Genomic DNA, 22,658 nt, shown 5'->3' with positions numbered 1-22,658 from the left:
CATACAATATATTCAGCAGGTTTGGGAAAAAAAAAAAAAAAAAAAAGAGAGAGAGAAATCCAAACAAAATATGGTTTATTCAGTTTCTATCAATGGACTGTTTCAGAAAATATCATGCTCAATCCTTCCTGAAGACCCTAATCTTCGCTCTCTTCAAATAAAATCTGTTTGTTTTTTTTTCATTATTTTGAGTTGCACAATCCCAAAATGAAGAAAGTCTTTCCCTTGATTTCTCTATGTTTGAAATCTATTGTTAGAACTGTGTTTATGACTGACAATGCTCATTCCTTATGGATTTTAAGAGTTCATTGTTCAAAATGTAGACTTAACCACAGCAGTAAATATGATTTCTCTTAGTCTATTGAGGAGCGTATGTTTGTTCCTTGGGGAAATAAATAAATAAATAAATAAATAAATAAAATTCTTAAGCCACAACGACTTGTATAAGTGTGTACATACATATGAACAAACATATACATGAAAAACAAAGAAATAAACAAATGTATTCATGCACAATCTTTTTCTCACTCCCCTCTTCCTCCCTCTAAGCTGCCCAATATTTTTTAAATTTTGTCTGATATTTCTGACATCAGGAGGGGATATATCCCACATTTATCTGAACACAATCATGGCTTCAATTGTAGTTATTATGCTTTTGAGCTTGTTATTTTATTCTTATAAAAAGTAGTTTCAAAGATGACAAAATTTGTGTCTTCATGGTCCTGTTTCTGGTGCCTTTGACAATGGCAGTTTCTAGGAACAAAAGGCCTTGAACCTGCAGAAAGGGAGGTCTCCAGAGTTGGAAGAGGAGCCATTTGCAGCTTAGTGCTTATTTCTAACACTTATTTATAACACAGTTTTACTTGGAGAAAGCGGTATTCTGATAGATAGTTCTCCACTCCCTTGACCTGCACACCATGCTCTTTTTGATGCACTCTAAGATGTTACGATTATACAATGGCCTGCGTTGAAAAGGACCACAATGGTCATCTAGTTTCAACACACCTGCTATGTTCAGGGTTGCCAATCACTAGACCAGGCTGCCCAGAATCAGATCCAGCCTGGCCTTGAATGCATCCAGGGTCAAGGCATCCACAGTCTCCTTAGGCAACTTGTTCCAGTGTTTACCTTTGGCCTTCTTGGCCATAGGGGCACACTGATGGTTTTTTTATCTTTTTTTCCAGTAAATATTCATCAGCTGTTTCAGTCATGTTTGAGGATTTTCTGCTGAGACTATAATTTAAAACTCTTAGTCTGCTCTTGACTTTGTTCCCACCAGTACCTATCTAGAAGGAAGGGGACAAGACTGAGAACTGCTAAGGGGCTGTGTCACAGATCTGGATTAACATCACCCTCCTACCAGTTTTAGGGGTTTATGCAGAAGGGCTTTGAAACACACACTGTAGAATTATGTAACGCTGTAGAGAGGATTAATCTTCCCTGTTCACTATTTGAATCCATGTGAGCACATGCTGTAAACAAACTATACGCCTGCACACTGAGAAGAATTACAGCATCCCTGCCATTTGGAAAGTGTAGAGTTTAACCTTTTCTTTACTTAACTGTTCTATAAAATCACATTGCTTCTGCAGTTCCCCAAGCCAAAGCAGTAATGGGGTTCAATAGACAGTGCTAACATGAGCCACCTGCCACTATACCAAAAAAACTGTAAAGCTGCTGAAAGAATTCAATGAAATTCTAAACAGAAGAGGAAGTAATTACATTCTGCAGCATGATCCCATAAAGGGCTTTGAAGATCATGAAAAGTTAGGGAAGTGTCAGCACATGGGAGGCAGGTGACATCAGGAGAGATGGTACTTTTTTCTTTCTTTAATCAAACAATGCCTAACTCATTTTGAAGCTTGGGAACAGAAGCCGAGTTTTGCTGAATCTGATTTAAAATATGAGAAAATTTGAAGTGAAGAGCAAGTTGTTTGAATCCAGGATCCCGCAACAAGATAAATACTTAAATTTCTTCTTACTTGTATGTGTAAAAGGTGGTATAATTAACTATATCTTAAAATAATAATAATAATAATAAATAAATAAGCAGTGCATATAGCATAACCATTTAGAACTGGAAGCCCAGAGTGCTTGTGTGGAAACACTAAGCAGTAAGCATCTGAAAGCACTAAGAGACCTATCACTCTGTAACAATGCAATCAGCAACAGGAAACTCTTACACAGATTTATTTACTTATCAGCATGCTTCTGGGAGAACAAAACTTTTCTGGGAGAATAAGTATGCTTTTTATAAATCATACTGCTATTGAAAAAAAAAAACTATTAGTCAATCTCATGACGAGTGCCACCGAAATAAAGTCTCAGCACTGTCAGTCAGTAAACAGCAGTAACACGTGGGGTTTTGTCAATGATGGTTTCACTAAAGACTCTGCAGTCTGAGCTAGAGTACTGAAACCTGCCTCATCCTCCCCTTCTACTTCTCTCACAGCAAAGCTTAAACTGTCTGTAAAGTCCACATACTTCAAGGCTATACATTACGTTTTCAAATATGAAATGTTAGCAGAGAAAAGGAGCTAAAATTCTGTTATATGAAAACAGAGTACTTGGCTTCTGGCTACATAGGCACAACTACACTGCTTTTTAAAAGAAAGGCTTCCCTAAAATCACTGACACTTCCTATCACCTTATTATTGAGCTATATGGAAAGAAGGAAGGAAAAAAAAAAAAAAAAAAAAAAAAAAAAAAAAAAAAAAGATGCTTAAATAAAGGTACAAGCTATTGTTGAAGGGTCATGTAATTGCTGTTAGACATCACCATCAGATTCATTTCTTAGTGTTACTTGCTTTTTTCATTTTCCCTCACCTTTCCTTTACTTTGTACTATAGATAATGCGTGCAAATCAACCACAAAAGATTTCAACTTGCTTGTTTTTAGGCCACATTCCAAAGTAGAACAGTGCTGAGGTCACTTTTCTAGGAACCCTCCTGCCAAACAACTTGTCAAGGGACTTCCTGTACATTAGTAACAAGACATCAGCAGAAAATTGATGTTTCTACACAGAAAATTTAAATTTTCTTCAACCAAATATGCCTCTTCTCTATCTGCTAGGCTTCATGTTTCCCAAAAGCAATTCAAGAGACCACTAAAGAAGAAAGTTAGTTCAAATTAAAAATATACTGTTAACTTCTTGTTGGAAAAAAGGATACCATTTCTGCAAAGAGCACAATACTTTTTGTACATAATAAAAAATTTCAAGGAAAACTCATTATGCTTAAATTTCTTTAAAATGTATTCATTTTCTTTATTTTTAAATAAAATTATGCTCATAGTACCCCCCAAAAAATCTTTATTTGCTTTACGTATATCACATAAAAAACACAATTACTGCATGGAGTCTTTGACCTACTGTAACTATCTTATTCAAGTACACTCATGGTAGATGCTATAGATGATGTCTTGTCTTAAGGTTTATTTCATTTGCCTGTGACTATGATTGCTGCTTATCTGATAACACTGTTACACTATTGCCTTAATGACCTTTTGCCCTATGGTATCCAGTAACTAACTCAGTGAGGCTTTCACTCTTTCTATACTCATATTCTTTCTATACTCTATATTCCACTCATCTGAAATAAGATGTTGGTTCAGAGCTCTCTTTTTGAAACAGTAATAAGAAAATACAAAATATCCTGGTTTAATTGCACTGAGTCTTGGAATTAAATAATTAAGTTTAGTTTTGTATCTTCTTGATTTTACAAGCAATTTACCAAACCCTTAGAGGACAGGAGCTACAAGGCCTGACATATCTTAGGAAGTGCTTAAACTAGTTTACAGGTAGGAGACAACACCATGTCCCATAAATCTCTGCGATGAAGGCAGCTCATCATGCTGTCAGGTCCTAAGGAGATTTGTAATGGCGATTCCTGCAACACCTACTTGCTCATTTCCTATTACAGCAGGAATGTTTAGTTATCCAGAAACAACAGCCCTGTTTCTGGCTAGCAGGACACAGACACAATGGACACCACACTGCAGCCTCTCAGAAATCCATAAATCAAAAGTAGACATTACTGATTACATATTGTTTCACACAAATTACATATTCACAAGACTAGATTTCTTTTCTATGAAAGAAGACTGTAGGATTACCACAGGTCACAAGCGTGCGTGTGTGTAAGAACTTTTAAAAGGCTATGGACAATTCTGAGACAGGAAATTAGACTGATGGGTTGAAATGGAACCAAGGTATGACCTTCTCAGTAGCTGAAGAAGGACAGCTTAAACTGAACTAAGCCAGTGATTATAAGGTTTGTTGTAGCATCCTCTTAGGCTGTAACAGAAATTGAAAGAATCCAATCTGCTGCTTGTACATACTTCAGTTTGGGGAATCATGAAGATCTTATTTAATTGTATGCATTTGCTGTTAATAAATTTTTCAGTGGTCTGCCAGGGAGAAAAAGTGATTGTTTAAATGCAGTTCTTTAGTGAAGTGTCCATCTGCTCTCAGATTATTCTAGAATGGAGATGCATAGAATGAGATCTCTCTGACAAGTTATTGGAATTTAAAGAGGTTATTTTGCATTTCTGTTATCATAATTGACAACTCAATCTGTTGTAGGTGTTTTGAAGAAAGCATATATCTAAGAGAGACAATTATATTAAAAAAACAACTCCAAATATATACCATTTAAAACTTTCTGAAGAAGGCAACAATCGCAGAATTCCTTGTCTTTTAATAGTCATTTTTCCTGTTTGCAGAAAGCACAGTAACTAAAAGATAAAAATTAGAAACTGAATAAAAAAAACTGAAATGTATACTAAAAACATAACAAAAGTTATATGTTGAGTAGGATTTCCAAAAGACATCTCTGAAGCTGCTGACAGCAGTTCTAATACTGCTTTGTTCTAACAGGCAAAAACTAGTCAGCATGGGAAGGCACAGCCATTTTTTGCCATTATGAAGATTTGCTAGAATGACAACAGAACACACAGAGAAAAGTCACAGTTCCAGGAGGACTGTTTTCTAGTTAGGTGAAAGTACAATTGAAGATCACCCTCCTGTTATGATCCCAAACCAAATGATCAAGACAATAAAATGTTATAGTTCTTCCCCCTCCTTATTCAGCTCCCTACCCAAATTACTGCATGCTAGTTTTGCTCACACAGTCTGGAACTCCTATGAAACTGCACATGGAATGCTATAGTTCCTATAGGTACCAGCAGTCACTTTCCTAACAATTTCTGAGCAGAAGTGCTATTGCAGCTCCTAGAGATAAGTACTTGTTAAAAGCTCTGTACTTAAACTTATTAAATTCAGTTGAAAACTAGTTTGATCATTATATCCCAAACTTGGGTCACTACTTGTGTAGAATAAATAACCTAATTTAATGATAGAAACTGAATCAGTTTTAAATTGAGTTGAAATCAAACTCATAATGTTGAGAAGTGTGGTTATTAAAAAACAATCAACACACATATTCAACTTTGGAAATTTTCATTTCTTTCCCATACAACGATATGCACACTTAAGAAATCTGTTTTTATTTACAAAGTTTTAGTGTCTACATTTTAGATCAAATCCAGAAGGAAAACAGGAATAAGCTCCTTTGTACATACATACTTTTCTCTCATATTTTCTTATTTTAATATTGTGCTCATTATTAAGTTTAAAAGGCATGTGCTCAGGGTTGTTTCAGTCAATGCAGTGTGCTCAGCATTGTCTCCAAATCTGTGTCTGTTATTATCCCCAACAGTATTTATTTGATCTTTTAGCTAGGCCTATAGAGTAGGGCTGTACCTGAACAGTGGGCTAAAGTCAGACACTTAGCTTCACAATGATATCCTAAAGTCATAGCAGAACACTGACATGTTACTCTATTTTCTTGTCTTCCACTGATCTTTGCTCCTGGCACACTGGGCAGTAAACCCTTTAAAATTATTTGCAGCATGTTGTAAGACTCAAGAATATTCATTCATCGTGGGGCCGTCTCAAAGTTCTTATGTCTTAAAATATTGTTAACAGACATGTCTGTAACAATTACATTTCTTTATTTTTTCTCCCTGTCAATGTCAAATAAATCTAATGGCTTCAGAGCTTCAATTTCTATTGTGAAAAAAAACAACAAAAAAACTCTTAAATCATTCAGCTAAAATGTATGATTTACCAAATTTGGTGTCTGCACTATGAAGCTCTGTTGAAAAAGAAAGGAATATTTTTGAGATAAATTTTGCTTTTATTCAAGAATAGTCTCATTTTAATACCTACTCATTTCTGCTTCCAATAGCATAGAAATACATGAAAAAAATACAATAGGAGCTCAGGGAAATTTATTCAAAATCAGAATAAGTCTCAGAATGTCTTCCAGTCAAATTATAAACAGGAATATAACTAGAATGGATTGTGGGATTTCTTTTATCCTATTTATCTATGTTTCAGAAGCTTAATTACTAAGTAAATTGACCTGAAATTTCTTTGTACCTGTATTAATCATGTCTACTAAATGCTTCAAGCAACCCTTGCAGTGCAAAGGAATCACAATTTTTCCTGCAGAACCAAGCCAATGAAACAAATGTGATGGCTTTGCTTCTTTTCTTTACATTCATTGAAATATCTTCTCAATGTGCCCAGCCATCATTACAGGACAGGATTTTTTTTTTTTTTTTTCTTAAATTCAGACATGATACAGAGATTAGAAACATTTTTTCTTTTTTTTTTTTTTTCTTTCTTTTTTTAATAATAAACTTCCTGAAAAATGTGTTAATGAGTTTAAGGAGCTATGAGTCTCTATATAGAACAAAACAAAACAAACAAACAAACAAAAATCCAAAAACAACAACAAAGAAGACATCTTCAAAATAACTTTAACACCATGAAAAATAGTAGTCATAAACACAAGCCAACTATGCAAGATTTACATCTTCTGTATTAGTCAGGGTAAGAGGGGCTGCTTTCTCCTAACACTCTAAATCACTGCCTAACTTCTTGGTACTATATATCTATTACTTTTAGAAAAGAACCGTAAAAAGTAGTTACTATTATAATAATAACATTCAAGAGGGTAAAGTATCATTAGCAAAGACATAAATAGGATTTAAGACAATAAAACAAGGCCTAAACATATCTCTACAAATCTAGCCTCAAAATAGAACATAAGATGGTACTCGGCAAACACCAGTGGATCTAGTAAGCCTGTGGATCATCAAGTATGCTAAAAGGTTCCTACAGCACTGGAGTGGTTACAGTCCTATCAGTATCTCTCAAAGTCACCTGTGGCCAGCAGTACATGAATAATGACACTTTCAACACTTACAGAATAGGTACATTGAAAGGAATTGATACAATGAAGCAAGCTAATGAGTGTACATCATGTACTTCCAAGGCTGACTTGGCACTGCATCTCAAAATTTACTGAAGTCTACAGAGTTGCTCAGTGCTCATAATCTTTTATGTGGCAATGCATACATCAATATAACTCTACACATAGTACACACGTGTTTTTGAAAATAATTGATATTGCATTTATCATTCGGATCTGTCAAAATTCTGATCATTTGAATTATTGCACTGAAATATTTACATACTCACTACCTACATTGTGGTAAATGTTAGTTTTTGAACTAGGGTTTCAGCAGTAAGGTATGAGGATTTCAGTGTAAGAAAACACAGTGTCATACTAAGCAATGATATGCAGCGTCACACAATACAGTACAGGGCCCTGAATTTCTTCTTCTACACAGCTTAATAACTCGTCGGAGAGTTAACATATCAGTTGATATACTGGTATATAAAATCAGTAATACTAATAATATAATCATAATGACATGTGTACCCAAATGCATTCGAAACTGATCCCATATGTCTGATTACACATATACAAAATATCTAAATAGAAATGTGTACAACATACTTATATGGGTTAATGCTAAGTTTCATTTTTTGGGACAAGTATGAAACAGGAAAGAAAAACTTACCGTTCTTTTTATAGAACATGATTTCACCTTTGAATTCTACCTTTTCTTCCAAGGATTTCTCAATCTGGAGGATCATCTGTTCGCTTGTTTCAGCACCAAGTAAAAATTTACAACTGCAGCTCTTCTGCATGACTTCAGTTCGTGCAAATCCAGCAAGATCACAGAAGCCATCTGAGCAGTAAACAATAGGGAATCCCTTAGCCACCTGAGCATTTGCAAGGATGAAGTTACTATCTGTAGAAGAACATAAAAGTAAAATAGGAATTACTGTCTGAATTCAATGTCATTTGACATAATACCTCTTTCAACTTGTAGAAAGACACAAATAGACACACATATTAAAAAAATCCCATCTGTCTGCAAACATTATGTTTTCTCATGTACTATAAAGCCTCACTGGATTCTTAAGCAATAATTTATGATTAACTCCAAGATGGATATTAACATATCCAGACAACATTTGGGTAGAATAGAAATGAAGTTTCAAAGGTACTACATTATGCTTCCACTCAGACTCGTCCTCATGCTGAGCAGACAGATAGGTTAGCTTAAAAAAAAAAAAAAAAAAAAGCTAAATACATTAAGAATGACTTTGAGTGACACTCAAACTAATTTCTTCCATGTAATTTGGCAAAGAAATCCTTACAATTAAGGCAAAATACAATATCGGGCTATATGAAATCTTTTTAGACTTCTGTGTAGACATTTTTGTGAGGGGAAGGGGAAAGATTTCATTCAAAAGCACCATCAGCTGTTCCCAAAGCTTCATTATTATTTCTTCATATAGCACAAGGGAGTCATAGCTCTCTCAAACCTTAATGCATTTTATATTGTTCAATGGCATTTAAAATGCAACCAACATACGATAAATTCAAGAATGATATTTTGACATCAGTCACCAAAAAATGCATTTCTAACTTCAGTTCATATCTTTATACAAATTTTGCAGCACAACAATTCATTTCTATACCTTGTGGAAGTGTCTTTGCTTTGTGCCAGAAATCCTCTTCCTCAACTTAAATCTAGAGTTCTAGCACTGTACATTGTTTTTCAATTAGTGAAGAGCCCTTATTCCAGATAAGTTCTTAAAAAGAAAAGAAAGAAGGAATCCGTCTACACTTCACAATGAGGATAGAAAGAATATTTTTTGTGTACTGTTTATTCAGGAATGTTTACCTTACAACTTGCTACAAAGAACAGCCCAAGACAGATATTGCTCATATCTTCAAATTATATGCATATGGATTTGCACATGTATTAAGGGGAAATACTAGTAAAGCTAGTTTTTGTTTGTTTGTTTGTTTTTTATTTTGACAAATTTGTATAAATTTGAATAGGAAAAAAAAAAAAGGACTATTTTAATGAAAAAAATCAGATTGCTATGTCTAATCTCCATATAGAGATATATTATTCATGAATGGAGAGGGGATATACAGGATACATAAATAAAATAGCACAAAAATTAATCTGTTTCAGACTTGCAGAACAAGTGTTCTACACCCATGAAATTCCATCAGATTCAGCTCTGTTACTCTTTAATTCCCCAAGGAAATAAATACTATGGCCAATGTTGTTCAGTATTTTTAAGACAATACTTAAGTTTAAGTGATTTATTTGCTCATAAGACAATATCTGTTGCTCACTTTTGGCTCAAATCTAATTAAAGTCTTTCAATAAATGATTGTTAAAATAAAATAGATATTGCTCCTTTAACAAATACATATTTTAAAAACACATTCTAGTTCAGTGCAGTACTTGACTTTACCTGTCATTTTTATTTACCTAACTAGGGAGGAAGTATCATTACCATTCATACATTGACATACTGCTTCCCCCGTCAACACAAAACTAAATCCCCACACTGCCAGAAGAAATAAAATCATATACTTGCACTGCAATTTAATGATAGCGTTACAGTGTGAGACCTGCAGATTCTACATCCCTAGTGCATTTGTAGCTAAATTAATTTACTTCTTAATTTCTTATTGTTTAAGATGTATTCATGTAATGGTAAAGGTTGTTTTTTGTTTTTTTTGTTTGTTTGTTTGTTTGTTTGTTTGTTTTTAAGTGCTACCATTACTTTAATTGTGAAATACAAGAAACATAACATGGAAAACTAAAAGGACAGAAGGGGTAGGAAGATGCTCTGTGGATGTAAAACTGTTTGAATATCATTATGAACAAGAATACACTGGAGTTCACTAAGTATATTATTCTATGAAAAACTTAAGATGGGCAAATGTCTGTCATTAACATCTAGAAAACCCAGAAAAGTTTTGGCTAGTTTAACTTTTGTAACAGAAAACAATTTACTTTTTAAAAACTAAAGCTGTCTAGAATAAGAAATAATATTTCCATTAAACTCAGAATGTATCTGGTAAGTCTTGGAAGACTAATTTTAGTTCAGTGCTCTGCAGCGATTGCTAGATCTTAAAATTCAGAGTAGGGAAAATGAAATTTTATTTAGAATAGAATATATCAGAAATATATAGACTAGACTTCAGCACTTTTGCTTATCTTTGAACAGTAAGATATTTGCAATGAAGGATAGTAACATAGCAGTGACCCTTTTTTTCATATATATTCAGTATATATGAATGTATTCAGTATATTTCATATATATTCAGAATATATACAGTAGTTTGCCACGCTTCTGTAATAATAATAAGAAACAACAGTTTGTAAGGAGAATGAATATTAGGAGCTTGCATGCATGTATTGTCTTTGGAAGTAGGACATACTGAAGTAGATAGGACATTGATCAACAGAAGACTCATATGGTTCCCAGAAATCTCTACCAGATACACAGCATAAATTTAAAGACAATTAAGTAAGACAAACCAGAACTGTGTTAGCTTCACTTTCAATTGTATGCTGGCACAGAGTTGCCCTTTTTTGGTGACTATTCAGATGCTCAAAAACTGTAACCTAAGAAACAGACCAAATTCTTATCATGTACTATACAATCCAGAGGGACAGGCTTGTTAAAAATCCCATGACGGTGTTTTAGAACTGAGATAACTAAAGGAAAAAGTTATTATGCAATTCTCTGCTTCATAATTAATGCACACAATTTATGTGACTGTAATGATGCCATGTTACATTTAAACTCAGCACTCCCTTGATAAATCTTACTGTCATCTTACTTAGAAAAAAAAAAAAAGACAAAAAGGTTTTCTTCTTTAATAGAGTAGCTCTGTCTGCTGTGAATCTTATTGTTGTGCTTTCCCTGTTCCTGTAACTGTTCTTTTCCATCAAACTCCAGATGGTTTCTGCATGTCATCTTCTCACGGATTGAAGATAACATCTATCTGTCTACTTGTGCAACCAAGCACAGCCAACTACCATTCCAATTTTACATATTACAGTACTTATGAAACATAAAGGGAAAATAACAAAAGAAAATAAGTCCCTTGCAATGAATGAAGTTATATTCATAAACCTGAGGCTAACACAGACACTACAGAATTGGAAAAAGTCTACTATTATTCCAGGCAAAAGGAGTTATCACTGATTTTTCTCTATTATCATTGTAGACAGTGTAAAGAAACCAGTGCATCACTAGGGCTCCATTGGTAAAGGTGACTGGTTGGAACCTTTAAGCAGTTCATATACTCTCTTCTGATTCCCTGAAATTAAAATAAAACCTTGTTAATTTTAAAGGATGATGAAGTAAACTCCTATGTGCCTATTCCAATGAAATGTGTTTTCAGTAAGCTGAAAGAATTTCTGCATTCAGTATTCTTAGAGAAGCAACACTAATATAAAATGATGCTGTGGAAAATGAAGTAAGTTCCAAGATTGTTCTTCTGGCAAATTCATATAAGTTATGTCATGAGATGGTTCAGAAACTGATGAACAGTGTCCAGGGACTGCCTTTTTCAGAAAAGCTAGAATTTTATACTGAGTTACTGACTGTAAGAAAGAATGACACTTACACTTTCTGAAATGTGGCTTCCTCCTAAATCAAAATAATTCCAATCAACTCAAAATAGGGCTCACTAATGATGTATTCTTGAGCAAAGCCTGAGAGAAAAACTTTTTCTTTTGCACTGAAAGGGAATGTCATGAAGTTATGGTTGGAGATGTGATTAGGTTATCACCTTAAAACAAAAAACAAGATCATTTGGTAATGGGTTTCTGAGTGAGAATGATCTTCATTTTAAATAAAACAAATAAACAAAAAGTTGAAAACTGAAGGAAAATGTTTCTGAATAAACAAGGAGACTAACCTTAATGGAAAAATGAAGTGCATGCCTGAAGAAGACGTAAGAAATTACTTAATGAAGTTACCTCTCCATTAAAAATTGTAAAAAACTAAGCTGAGTTTAGATCTACTAATTTAAGAGAAGGTTCTAATAAGCAACAAAGCTGTATGAGAAAACTGAAAGGCTCAAGGAGATCATTGGCATAAAATGGTCATAAGTTGGACCACCATTGGTTCAGATTTTAGATTAGAGAAGGAGTACAGTCAATGAAGTCCAAACATCTGTGACTTCCTTGCAGTGAGGAATACAGATTTAAGTACACAGCTGTCTATGGTTTGCAGGCTGGTTTAGTGTGATACTGTGACTAATGGTGTGGGAGGACCCATGGATCCATGATCCAGGAAAGGAAAAAGTGTAAGGACATGGACCTAAAAACAAAATAGCAGCAATGATCAGAGGAGAAACAAACTAATTACTGAATAAGACATCAGAAGGCAAAATAACACACTACAATACCCTACAATACAATATAATTAGAATTGAAGCTATTTAAATAAAATGGGGAAATTGTCTGAGAGACTGAAGGCCTAACTTTAATGCTGAGGTGAGATGTCTAGCTGGGCAGAAGGGAAATAGGGCATGCCTCATGATACACAAAAAAGTTTTATTTTTCACTCTGAACAGAAAATGGAAACATAACAACACAAGTCCTGTGGAGTATGTAGAATAAGTAGTTGTTCTCTTCTGAGAACCAAATACCCAGAACTACCCATGATCTGTGGAACTGGGGCATTAACTCTTTAACTCCCAGTGTATTACATAATTTTATGATGTGGTATACTGATAATGAAAACCATGGAACCATGACAAACAGTACAGTCATTGGCTTTTTTGTTACCTTAGGAAAAAAACAAAATGATATGTACAATTTATTGTATCAGGAAAAGAAAATTAGTCACTGGAAGAGAGTGATGTTAAAGTTATCTTGAACTGAACCTTGGAGAACTTAAAGAAGAAGCACAACACCTCGCAGAGCCTTAAGTTTCATTAGTTCCACAGAAAACTAGGCCTATTAATGTTAGCTTATGAATCTTTGGCATTTCTGTAGTTAGTGTTATTTTCATTTTCCAGTCAAAGAATACAATTTTTCCTTTCTTTCCTCTAGCCCCCTGTCATGGGTTACCTAGATCTACCTGTGCCTGTGACGGGCAGCTGCCCTGTAGGGCCCCCAGCCCGGAAGGGAAGGGAAAAGGGGAACGGGAAAAGAGAACAGCGGCAGCAATCTAAGGAGGAAAACTTATTTTACTGAATATGATATTGGAATACAAGATAACACAATATAATACAATATGATTGAGGCCAATAAATTGAACAAAATAGAGAGAGTCCCCGAAAACCGAGAGGCCTTCTGTGAACAATAGGCAACATGGCTGGAACACTTCCCACTCTCCGAGAGTCCGAGAGAGCTCCAGCCTGGGAGTGAGATTATATATGTCCTCCTCCCGTGACTTATCTCTGACCACGAAGTCCTCTGGGATACACAGTTTTCTTCTGAGAGCTGAGTATTCGGGACGTTGTTATTCCACGGAACTGGAGTATGAACTTTTTAATGATCCATACTGCACATGATGTTATGATGTGGAATACTGGCAGCAACGTGACAAAACCATGACACCCCAAAAAGCTGCTTGAATTAAAATTACTTACATTATGAAGACTTGCTGAAAACACTAAACCAGTGTTCAGTAATTGATCCAAAATCTAAACCTCCTACATTCTAGAAAGATATCATCTATCAAGTATTCTGCAGCCTAATTGGTGATGATAGGAAACAGAGCAATTACTGTCAGTTTTCTTCGTCAAAACATACACATTATCTTGTTTTCAAATAATTCATCTTGTTCAACCAAAAAGCATTATGTTTAAAAAAAAAAATAAAAAAAATTGTTGTTGTACTTGCAAGGCAGTATCAGTACTGCCTTAAGTTGGCAAGAATCAAATGTAAAGACACTGCAAATGACAGGACTATTATTAAAGTACGTGGAAATCTTGCTTTGTCGTGCCAAAGCCCAAACTAAAGCAAATAATTGGGAATGACTTAACCAGATACCAGCAGATACTCATTACTGATTACAATACTATGTCAAAATGAAAGTCCTTGTATATTCATAGAATGTCAAATTTGGAAGCTCTTTACTGTTCTAGATATTGCTTTGTATATAAAAAGTTATTTATAGGGATTTTAAATTGGTTGGACAATTTAACTAGTAGTATCCTAGGCATCAGCAAAAATGCCTTGGTCTATCTCTCAAACTTCTGTAACTTAAGGTGTGGTATTACAGCCACCAAAATTGTTCTAAACTGATGGAGATGAGATTCACATTAGATGTCAAGAGGATGTTTCCCAGTGAGAGAGTAGATAGGTGCCAGAATAGGCTGTCCAGAGAAGCTGTGGATGCCCCCACCCTTGATGGTGTTCATGGCCAGGCTGCATGGGTCCCTGGGCAGTCTGATCTGCTGAGTGGCAACCCTGACCATAGCATGAAGATTACAACTGGGTTACCCCAAGGTCCTTTCTAACCCAAGACATTATACAGTTATGTGATTTTATTATTTTTTACTAAAATTGTGTTAATAACCTCCCCTTTAGCCAAAGAAATCTCTGTACTGGGTTAGGAGCCACCCACAGGGATTTTGATAAGTGAATTTTTCCAAGGTGTTTATAAGAATAAGCACCTACATCTATCATATGGTAAACCTATGGCGTCTTCATTCATTTATGTTTAAACTAGACTAAACACTCTCTTAAAGGAATAGCAAATGATTAATATCAGTAAATACTCCATGAAAGGCATCAGAAGAATCATTCAGTACTATGTGCACGTAGGTAGTCTCTAAACATTGCATAAGTACATCTGTCCCTGCCCATGCCATTCATTTTTTTGAATAATGGCAAAAAGCACCTTTATGTGAGGGACTACAGAGTTAATTCCTTATTTGGACATTCTTAGAAGGCAAGAGCAAAGAATGCTGCTTCTTTTTATTCTAACAAAAAGATGTCTATGAAATAGGAGTCAGACCTCCTGGATTATGCTGTAGTGTAGAAAAATCACTGAATTTCAGATTTTCTCATAATATGTGTAAACACTAAAAAATAGGGTTTTTATACATATTGTGCTTAATAGTACAATATTTACTATAGAAATAAAAACTCTGACAGTCTTGGAAGAAAACTTCACAAAGTCTGCAGTTGCTAGGTGAAAGTAACTGTGAAATTTGGCCCATTAAAAAAAAATACTCTCACAAAAGCAGAGAAAGCATGTGATATATGGGTTCTGTGTCCAAAATAGTTATAAATGTTGTGCAGTGGCCTTAGGTAGTCTTAGTAAAGCTATGGGACTACTACTTGAAATCCCATAACCCTTACCTGCACTGCAGCGGCAGTTTTCAGAATGTCTGTTGCATTATTTTTCCTTTACAGTTGGCATGCTCTTATTCTTTCTTATACTGTTGTTTTCACAGTCTTGCATCTGAAATCTCTGATAGAGATGGAGGACTCATGGAAAGCACCTATCACTAGTTTAAGACTGACTCCATGCCCATTCCTTCCTTATCTCACTCTGTGTTTTTTCCTAGAGAGAACCTAAAGACTGTGCACAACAAAGAGGAAGTTAAGTACTCAGTAGAGAGCAGCTCTGAAAGAAATGCCTCTTGTTCATCACTGTACAAAATGTATAGGTAATAGTGGTAACTGTGTTGAAAAAAAGAACAAATTCTCAGCTAGATAAATGCTATCACATAATGTTATTGTGCTCTTCATGTCTGTAGTATTTTCCATGAAAATAAACAGGAAGCATTACTTTCAGGGCAACTTGCATGTTAACCAGGAATATATGTATATACAGACTGAACAAGATGTACTTAAAAACGTCATTGCAACCTAATTCAGATATCCCAGTCAGTGCTAGTAGTGTCATAAATGGGAGCAACCCATGGGAAGTTTAGAGCAGGTCCTGATGACAAATGTGTAGCTCAATAGGAAAAGAAGTTTAAAAAACTACTTATTCATTGTCAACCATTGCAATGGAGAAATCCCCACAATTCTAGGAATCCCATGCCTGTTCTTCCCAGATGATCACTTGGGAGAGTTCTTTTTCACTTCTCGTTCCATCTTTCTGTTGTCTTTCTCCCTCAATAAGCTTCTAGCATTAGAATAAATGTATGTGATTAAATATGCATTCCAATATGAAACCTCTGTGTATGCAAGCTAGTCTTATTATCTTTTAAATTTTCTTTGCCATCACAAACTTCCTACTCACTCCTTTTTTTCCATTCTCTGTTCTTCTCTATGCAAGTTTTCCCAGTCTCATATTTTTTATGCCTCTCATTTGACTAACCCAAGTAAAGAGGTGCTTTTTAAAAAATAATGATATCAACTAACAACTTGGGTTGAAGTCCTGCTAGATCACCAGGCTGCAACCTGCAGGAAATGTGAGCAGAACATCAGTGCAAAACAGAAGGGGAGATCAGTGTGTGGAAGGAGGAGGGACAGAATCTCTTTCCTTAGGCATCAGCAAGTGGTAGATTTGCCTTGTTGATTCTTTGTATGGTAACAAGTGTAAGCTATTTCAGATGAAACAGGCCTGAGGTAGGAAGCAACCTGTGGAGTTGATGGAGGACTATTACAAAAAAGAATCATCTTTTAACAAACATGTCAGAATCTGAATTCTGCCATATGGTTTTTTGTACTAATATGGACTCTAGTGTGAGAGTCATGTCATGAAGCCACAGCAAGAACTAAGAAGAAAGTATGTTTCTGGAAAAAATGAATTATCTCATCAACCAAGCACTAATAACAGGCCAGTATCCGACACAGTAATAAACTGGAACTTATTCAGAAGAGGGATAAATGTTTACCACTGTTTTTATAAGAGTTCTAGGATTTATTTCCTTTATCTTTTCCCTTTCACAATACTTTCAAATAGTTTTCAGCCTCAGCTGAGGTGGATAGATCTTTCAGAGAGTTGCCCAAGAACCTCTCCTTTCAGGAAAATCTGATCAATCTGTTCTTTCTTAGGAAGAGGTCCAAAGCCTTAATTTTTCACCCTCTAAAGCCTTGAATATTTAAGTATACAAGATCCACTCCTTCTCACACCATCAAAAAGAAGAAATAGAGGCATATTTCTGAGTCTTGGTTCATGTTCTCTTTTTAGTTACTATTTGTTTCATTTCTCATATCAGTCGGTGGAGTTGGCATCCTTCTGTCAGTAATATTAGTTGCTTGCATTTTGTTAGATTCCATGTCTTAAAGCATTCAATAAACATATTAAAAATAAAAATAATACTTCTGGAAGTACTACTAATAATTAATATTTAATTTGCCTTTAAAAATATTTTGTTTATGTAATCTTTGCTTTAGAAGTGCATAAGCTCAAAAACATACATGAAATATAGCAGTTTAAAATGACACATCAAATATTCAAGGAAAAGGATTTTAAGTATATTTTGTGGCTTTAGAAAAAAACAAGATTAACAAAAATAAGATATTTCATTTTACTATTTTATATAATGTAGGGGTAGAATTGTGAAAGACTGTACAGGGAAAAGTCAATTAAGGAAATTAAAAAAAAAAATCTCAAGCTTTTATACTTCTCAGGATTACCTGACTTTTTTTTTTTTTTTTTTTTTTTTTTTTTTTTTTTTTTTCAGTGTGCAAAAGTATGATACACGGGTGTTATTTCTGGGAAGTGTATTCATGTTTTCTCCCTTCTACACACATGCATTTCAGTAGATAGGAATAGTATGAATGTCATTAAGGCATCCAAAATGCATTCTGTAGGCCTTTTATTTCCTTCTTCAGAGGCACTCTATGCAACTTGTTTCAGTTATGGGAGTCCACTGTTTTAAAGGGTTCTGAAAGTTATTGTTTATCCATTTACTCATGTATTGTGGCCTCACTGTATCACTACTGTTTTAGTAATCTGAGTTTCCAGAAAAGGGGTTTTGTATTGTTTTTTGTATTTTTGGGTTTTTTGGTGTTTTTTGGTTGTTTTTTTTTTTTTTTTTTTTTTTTTTTTTTTTTGTTTTTTGTTTTTTGTTTTTTGTTTTTTGCAGGGGGAGGGTGGGTTAGCCCCATCTGGGATGGACCGGATTTAGTCAAAAGAATGAAGTAGAACAGAAATAATACTTTGACTCAAACTTAAATTAAACAGTGATCTGAGATGAACAGTCTTTTTTTTTTTTTTTTTTTTTTTTCTGTCTTTTCTTTCAGTTTACTAAACTAAAGCATGCAATGATCAGTCACATCAACTTAGCAACTTCTGCTTTCAAATCATTTAGCAATGCGTCTTGTTCCTGAAATATTTTCTCTCCCTTTCAGATTTATTTATTTTTTTTAAGTAGCTCTGTCTAAAGTCCTAAATCTTAAGTTTTATCTCAGTCTTTAAGAAACATGACAAAAACAATCTTCTATCAGTTATATGCCTACAGTAAACCGAGTAAAGTAACAATCTGCACAAATTTCAGCTTCTATAAGGGGTGAGGGTAGAACATAGAACATGTTCTTAATAGCTTCATTTCTGAAGGTGGGCAATGATTTCAGTTTAAAGGCATTCTTATAGACTGGTAAACATGTCTCAATTAAATCTAGCCCTGCTCCCATTCCCATCTATTTTCTATGTAATAATTCAGATTTTTAAATTCTGTTAATTAGTTTTTGCTCCATTTCTTACTAACGTCAACATTTTTCGTATTATGTTATGCGAAATTATTATGTTATTAACAGTTATGCTGTTTCATACTTGAAGTGGAAGCTGATGTTAATTGAGCAAATCCTAAACAACTGGTAAAATGAGTAAATCTTCACTTTCTGTAACTGAAAGCAAAGTAGAATAAGAAAATTACCTTTTTTTTTATTATTTTTATTTTTTCTTCATGTCCAAATACAATAACATTCATTTGTTTCTTAAAATAAAATTCAGTGTCTAACAAAAATTCTTCATGTGTACTTGACAAAAAACAAACAAACAAAAAAACCTGAACAACTGTTCCACAGCCATAGGATATGTCCCACGGGTATCCTACTACTTTCAGCACCTCGTCCCTTAGGACACAGAGGTGGCTGACCTTGTCAGTGATATTTGTTTGCCTGATCCTTTCACCCAAACACCCAAGCCATCCCTGTTTGGAAAGCAAGATGACATGCCTGCATATCTGCTGCTTTGGGTTTGCATTTTCTGTTTCATTTTAAACTTTGAAAATATTCACAAATGAAAAAAAATCACAAGGATTATAGTGAGTTTCCTATAGAAGCTCCTTTACTATTATCTCTGAGAACTAACACTTGATTTTGTGGGATTTGTAGTTGCTAGCCACTAACTTCTTGACTGCATTTCACCATGATGAACATATAAATAAACCCTTTCCTTAAATCACTGTGTTTCAGTTCTCTTCCTGCTATACTGCAGCGCTTCCTACCACACACAATTGAGAGTTCCACCTTTTCTGCTTCAAGTCTCTACCTACATTAATATGCTTTGTGTTCTCTTAGAGGCTTAACACATTTTCCTGGCCTGAAGAGGCACACACTTGGATTGGTTTGCTAGGGGAACAGAAGGGCATCTTCCCCCTGAGAGGCATGAATATAGCAAGTGAAGCTGCTTGTCTTGCGCTTCGAGCCAAGCTAATGCCTTCAGTGATTTTATACAGCTTCTGGTTGACTCTTCTGCAGGGTGGCAGCACAAACTTGATACTTAAATCACCCAGCAAGTTCCCAAGTTTATTTCTGGGGAAAGGGAACAGACTATTATATAGCAAAATCTTGTTTTCCTGGAACAAGGTGGAAAAAAAAAAACAACAAAAGTTATGCCCCAATTATTAGCTTTACTCCCTGTCCCAGAGATGCAAGATAGACTTATATAATGAACATAGTGAGAATAAACATCTCTAAATCAAATTAGTTCTCTTGATAGTTTTTAATCTGTAGAGAATCAGTATGAACAGCATTCTAGCTCAGAGCATGCATACATGAATTTTGCTGAAATTGTTAAAATATATTTTTTGCTAAAGAGTTTTAGTTTAACATTGTGCAGTACCTTTGCCTAATACACATGTGCAGTGTGCACACTGTAGTAATTTTACTGGCTAGAAAAGCCTAGATCAGATTTTACTGTCCTCTGAGCATATCAAGGTACTTTGCCCATAAGCAGAGATGTACAGATTGGAGGAATAAAATAGATATGTATAAAAATACATATAAGCTATTGCATTCACTCAGCTTTTTAGAGGTTTTCGTTTGTTTTTTAAGTTAAAAAAAAACATATTTTTTGAACCTAATTCTTCATTAGGGATTTTAATCTGCTCAAAATGAAATACTATTGTCAATGATTCAAAGATAGCACATCCATAACTAACATGTAATAGCTAAAATACAAACTCTCAAGCTACCTATTTACTGGAGATGTAAATCCTGGTTGCACTCCTTCATAAGATTCATGCAGGAGCAGAGAGCAAACTGGTGTTGAATTGCCCCTTATTACTATTTTTTATTTATTTATTTTTACTTTGATTGAAAACTGCTGCAATTTAAAAATTGCATGTATCTTATTTTGCCTGTAACAATGTGTACTAAAAAGGTAATTTCTGTGAGAACATCAGCAACTTCTGGTAAACTGCATGCCTTTCTTACCTGCAATGATGCCTCAGTTTGACCAACACTGACTGAAAACCTTCAGCACAGATGCCCTAGTAGAATTTTGTTTAGTGACATCTCTTTGGGTTTTTGTGAAGTTTCTCTGCAGTCAGAAGCATGAACACTGAAGATGTGTTATTAAAATAAAATGGAAAAAATGTTGGTTCTACTACTCAAACATAGAACAAAAAGACAAAACCAAACTAAACAAACTATAGAAAAGTCCTTACTTAAGGTGCATCAAGAATTCCTGTTCTTGATTCATTGAGAAAACAAGAGTGTAATGAGGAAAAATGAATGTCATTTTAATCATTATTTATGTTTTCCTACATTCAAAAATAAGTTAATCATCTTCATCTTTAAATATATGTACTTTAAATCTCATTTACTCCAGTATATCTGGAGGGCAGCTCATTAGACAGTAATATATTTATCTTACTTTTGGACAGATGAAAATTTGAGAACTTAGATTAAGCTTCTGTACTTTGGAGAAAAGTATTTCTATTGAGCCAAACACTTCTTTCCTCAGCAGATGGCAAATTATATTCTGATTTAAATAACAATAATTCACATCACATAAAAAAATATTCTTTGTGCAGACTCAAGGAGAAACAATAACTTTAAAATTACAATGTCACAATACGGTTATTTTATTTAATTATAATATTGTTAACAAAGGGAAAAAGTAAAATGTTACTAAGGTGATAACCAGGTTACAGTTAGCTTTACTGCCAACAAATACAAATTGTTTCTAAGCTTCCACATTCTGTTTTATAACTTGTTCTATTCAATTTTTTGAACAGGAGTTACACTACTTATTTACCTTCTACTTTTGGTTTGATTTTGTTTCCTTTCTAAAATTCCTCTTATTACAAAAATAATGGTGACAAATAACATTCAGCTGTCAATCTGAAATTATCTGACAAGATTAAAAACACACATTTTTATTTCTTGATAAGTTTGACACCTGTGTCTATTTAGGGGAGAAAGTATGGTATCAAATGCACAAATTGATTTGTAAATTAATACTCTGACAGTTTATAAAGATTAAATGAACAGAAACACCAGCAGCATTTCTAAAACAGAGCACTAATAGACAGATTTTTCATTGAGAAAGTAATTCAAGTAGATAAAAGACTTCTACAACTGGCTTATGAAATAACATTTGCAATCATTAAGCAGTAAAGCATTACATGAAGTTTACCTTGGATTGCTTCTGTTTTCTGAGATACCCTGTGTAAACACACAATGAATAAACTCTTGGTTCCATTTCTTAAAAAATTCAAATTATTTGTCCCAAACAACAGTAACTAAATCAACACTTTCCCTGAGTTTCTTAGATTGTCTGCTTCTATAAGCATCCAACCATTTAAGTATTGTTAAAACACTAACAGATGAAAAACTGAGGAGAATTTGGACAGCAAGGCCACGTATTTCATTATCACAAATGTAGACTCTACAAGAAAGGATGTAATGCAAATTTTGATAGATTTCAGAGAGATTTTTATGTAGATGAATTTGTGCTGCCAGACCTGATGTGCACCAACACGCAAGGCCTTTTGAATGAGACAGGCTGTTTAATACTCAGTTCACAGGCCTGATTATTAAAGATTATTTTGCAATTTTAGCAGCTGTTCTTTCACCAGAAGTTCAGAAAAATAGAATTGAAGTAAATAGAAAACTCAAAACTAATCAAAACACAGAAACAATTATAGTTGATTTGTTCTTGAGAATCAGTGGTCAGAGGTAAATTACATCAAAATGGAATTCAGCCTTCCTAAATACTCATAAATCACTGAATTCTTCTGTATTATTATATTTATGGG

At 34.3% G+C, this 22,658-nt stretch overlaps 1 protein-coding gene across 2 annotated transcripts in view; it reads right to left on the bottom strand.

Annotated features, from left to right (window-relative positions):
• The window catches only part of KCNH8 (potassium voltage-gated channel subfamily H member 8), a 154,614-nt gene that overhangs the window by 92,367 nt on the left and 39,589 nt on the right, over positions 1-22,658 (bottom strand). For both annotated transcript variants that reach the window (XM_072328773.1, XM_072328772.1), the window contains one exon: positions 7,936-8,169. In XM_072328773.1, the coding sequence (XP_072184874.1) occupies positions 7,936-8,169 (234 nt within the window). The remainder of the gene's footprint in view (positions 1-7,935; positions 8,170-22,658) is intronic.

Source organism: Excalfactoria chinensis, chromosome 2, assembly GCF_039878825.1.
Source record: "Excalfactoria chinensis isolate bCotChi1 chromosome 2, bCotChi1.hap2, whole genome shotgun sequence".
NCBI lineage: Eukaryota > Metazoa > Chordata > Aves > Galliformes > Phasianidae > Excalfactoria > Excalfactoria chinensis.
Note: the sequence above shows the minus strand (reverse complement) of the source record. Positions and strands in the feature narration are given on the sequence as shown.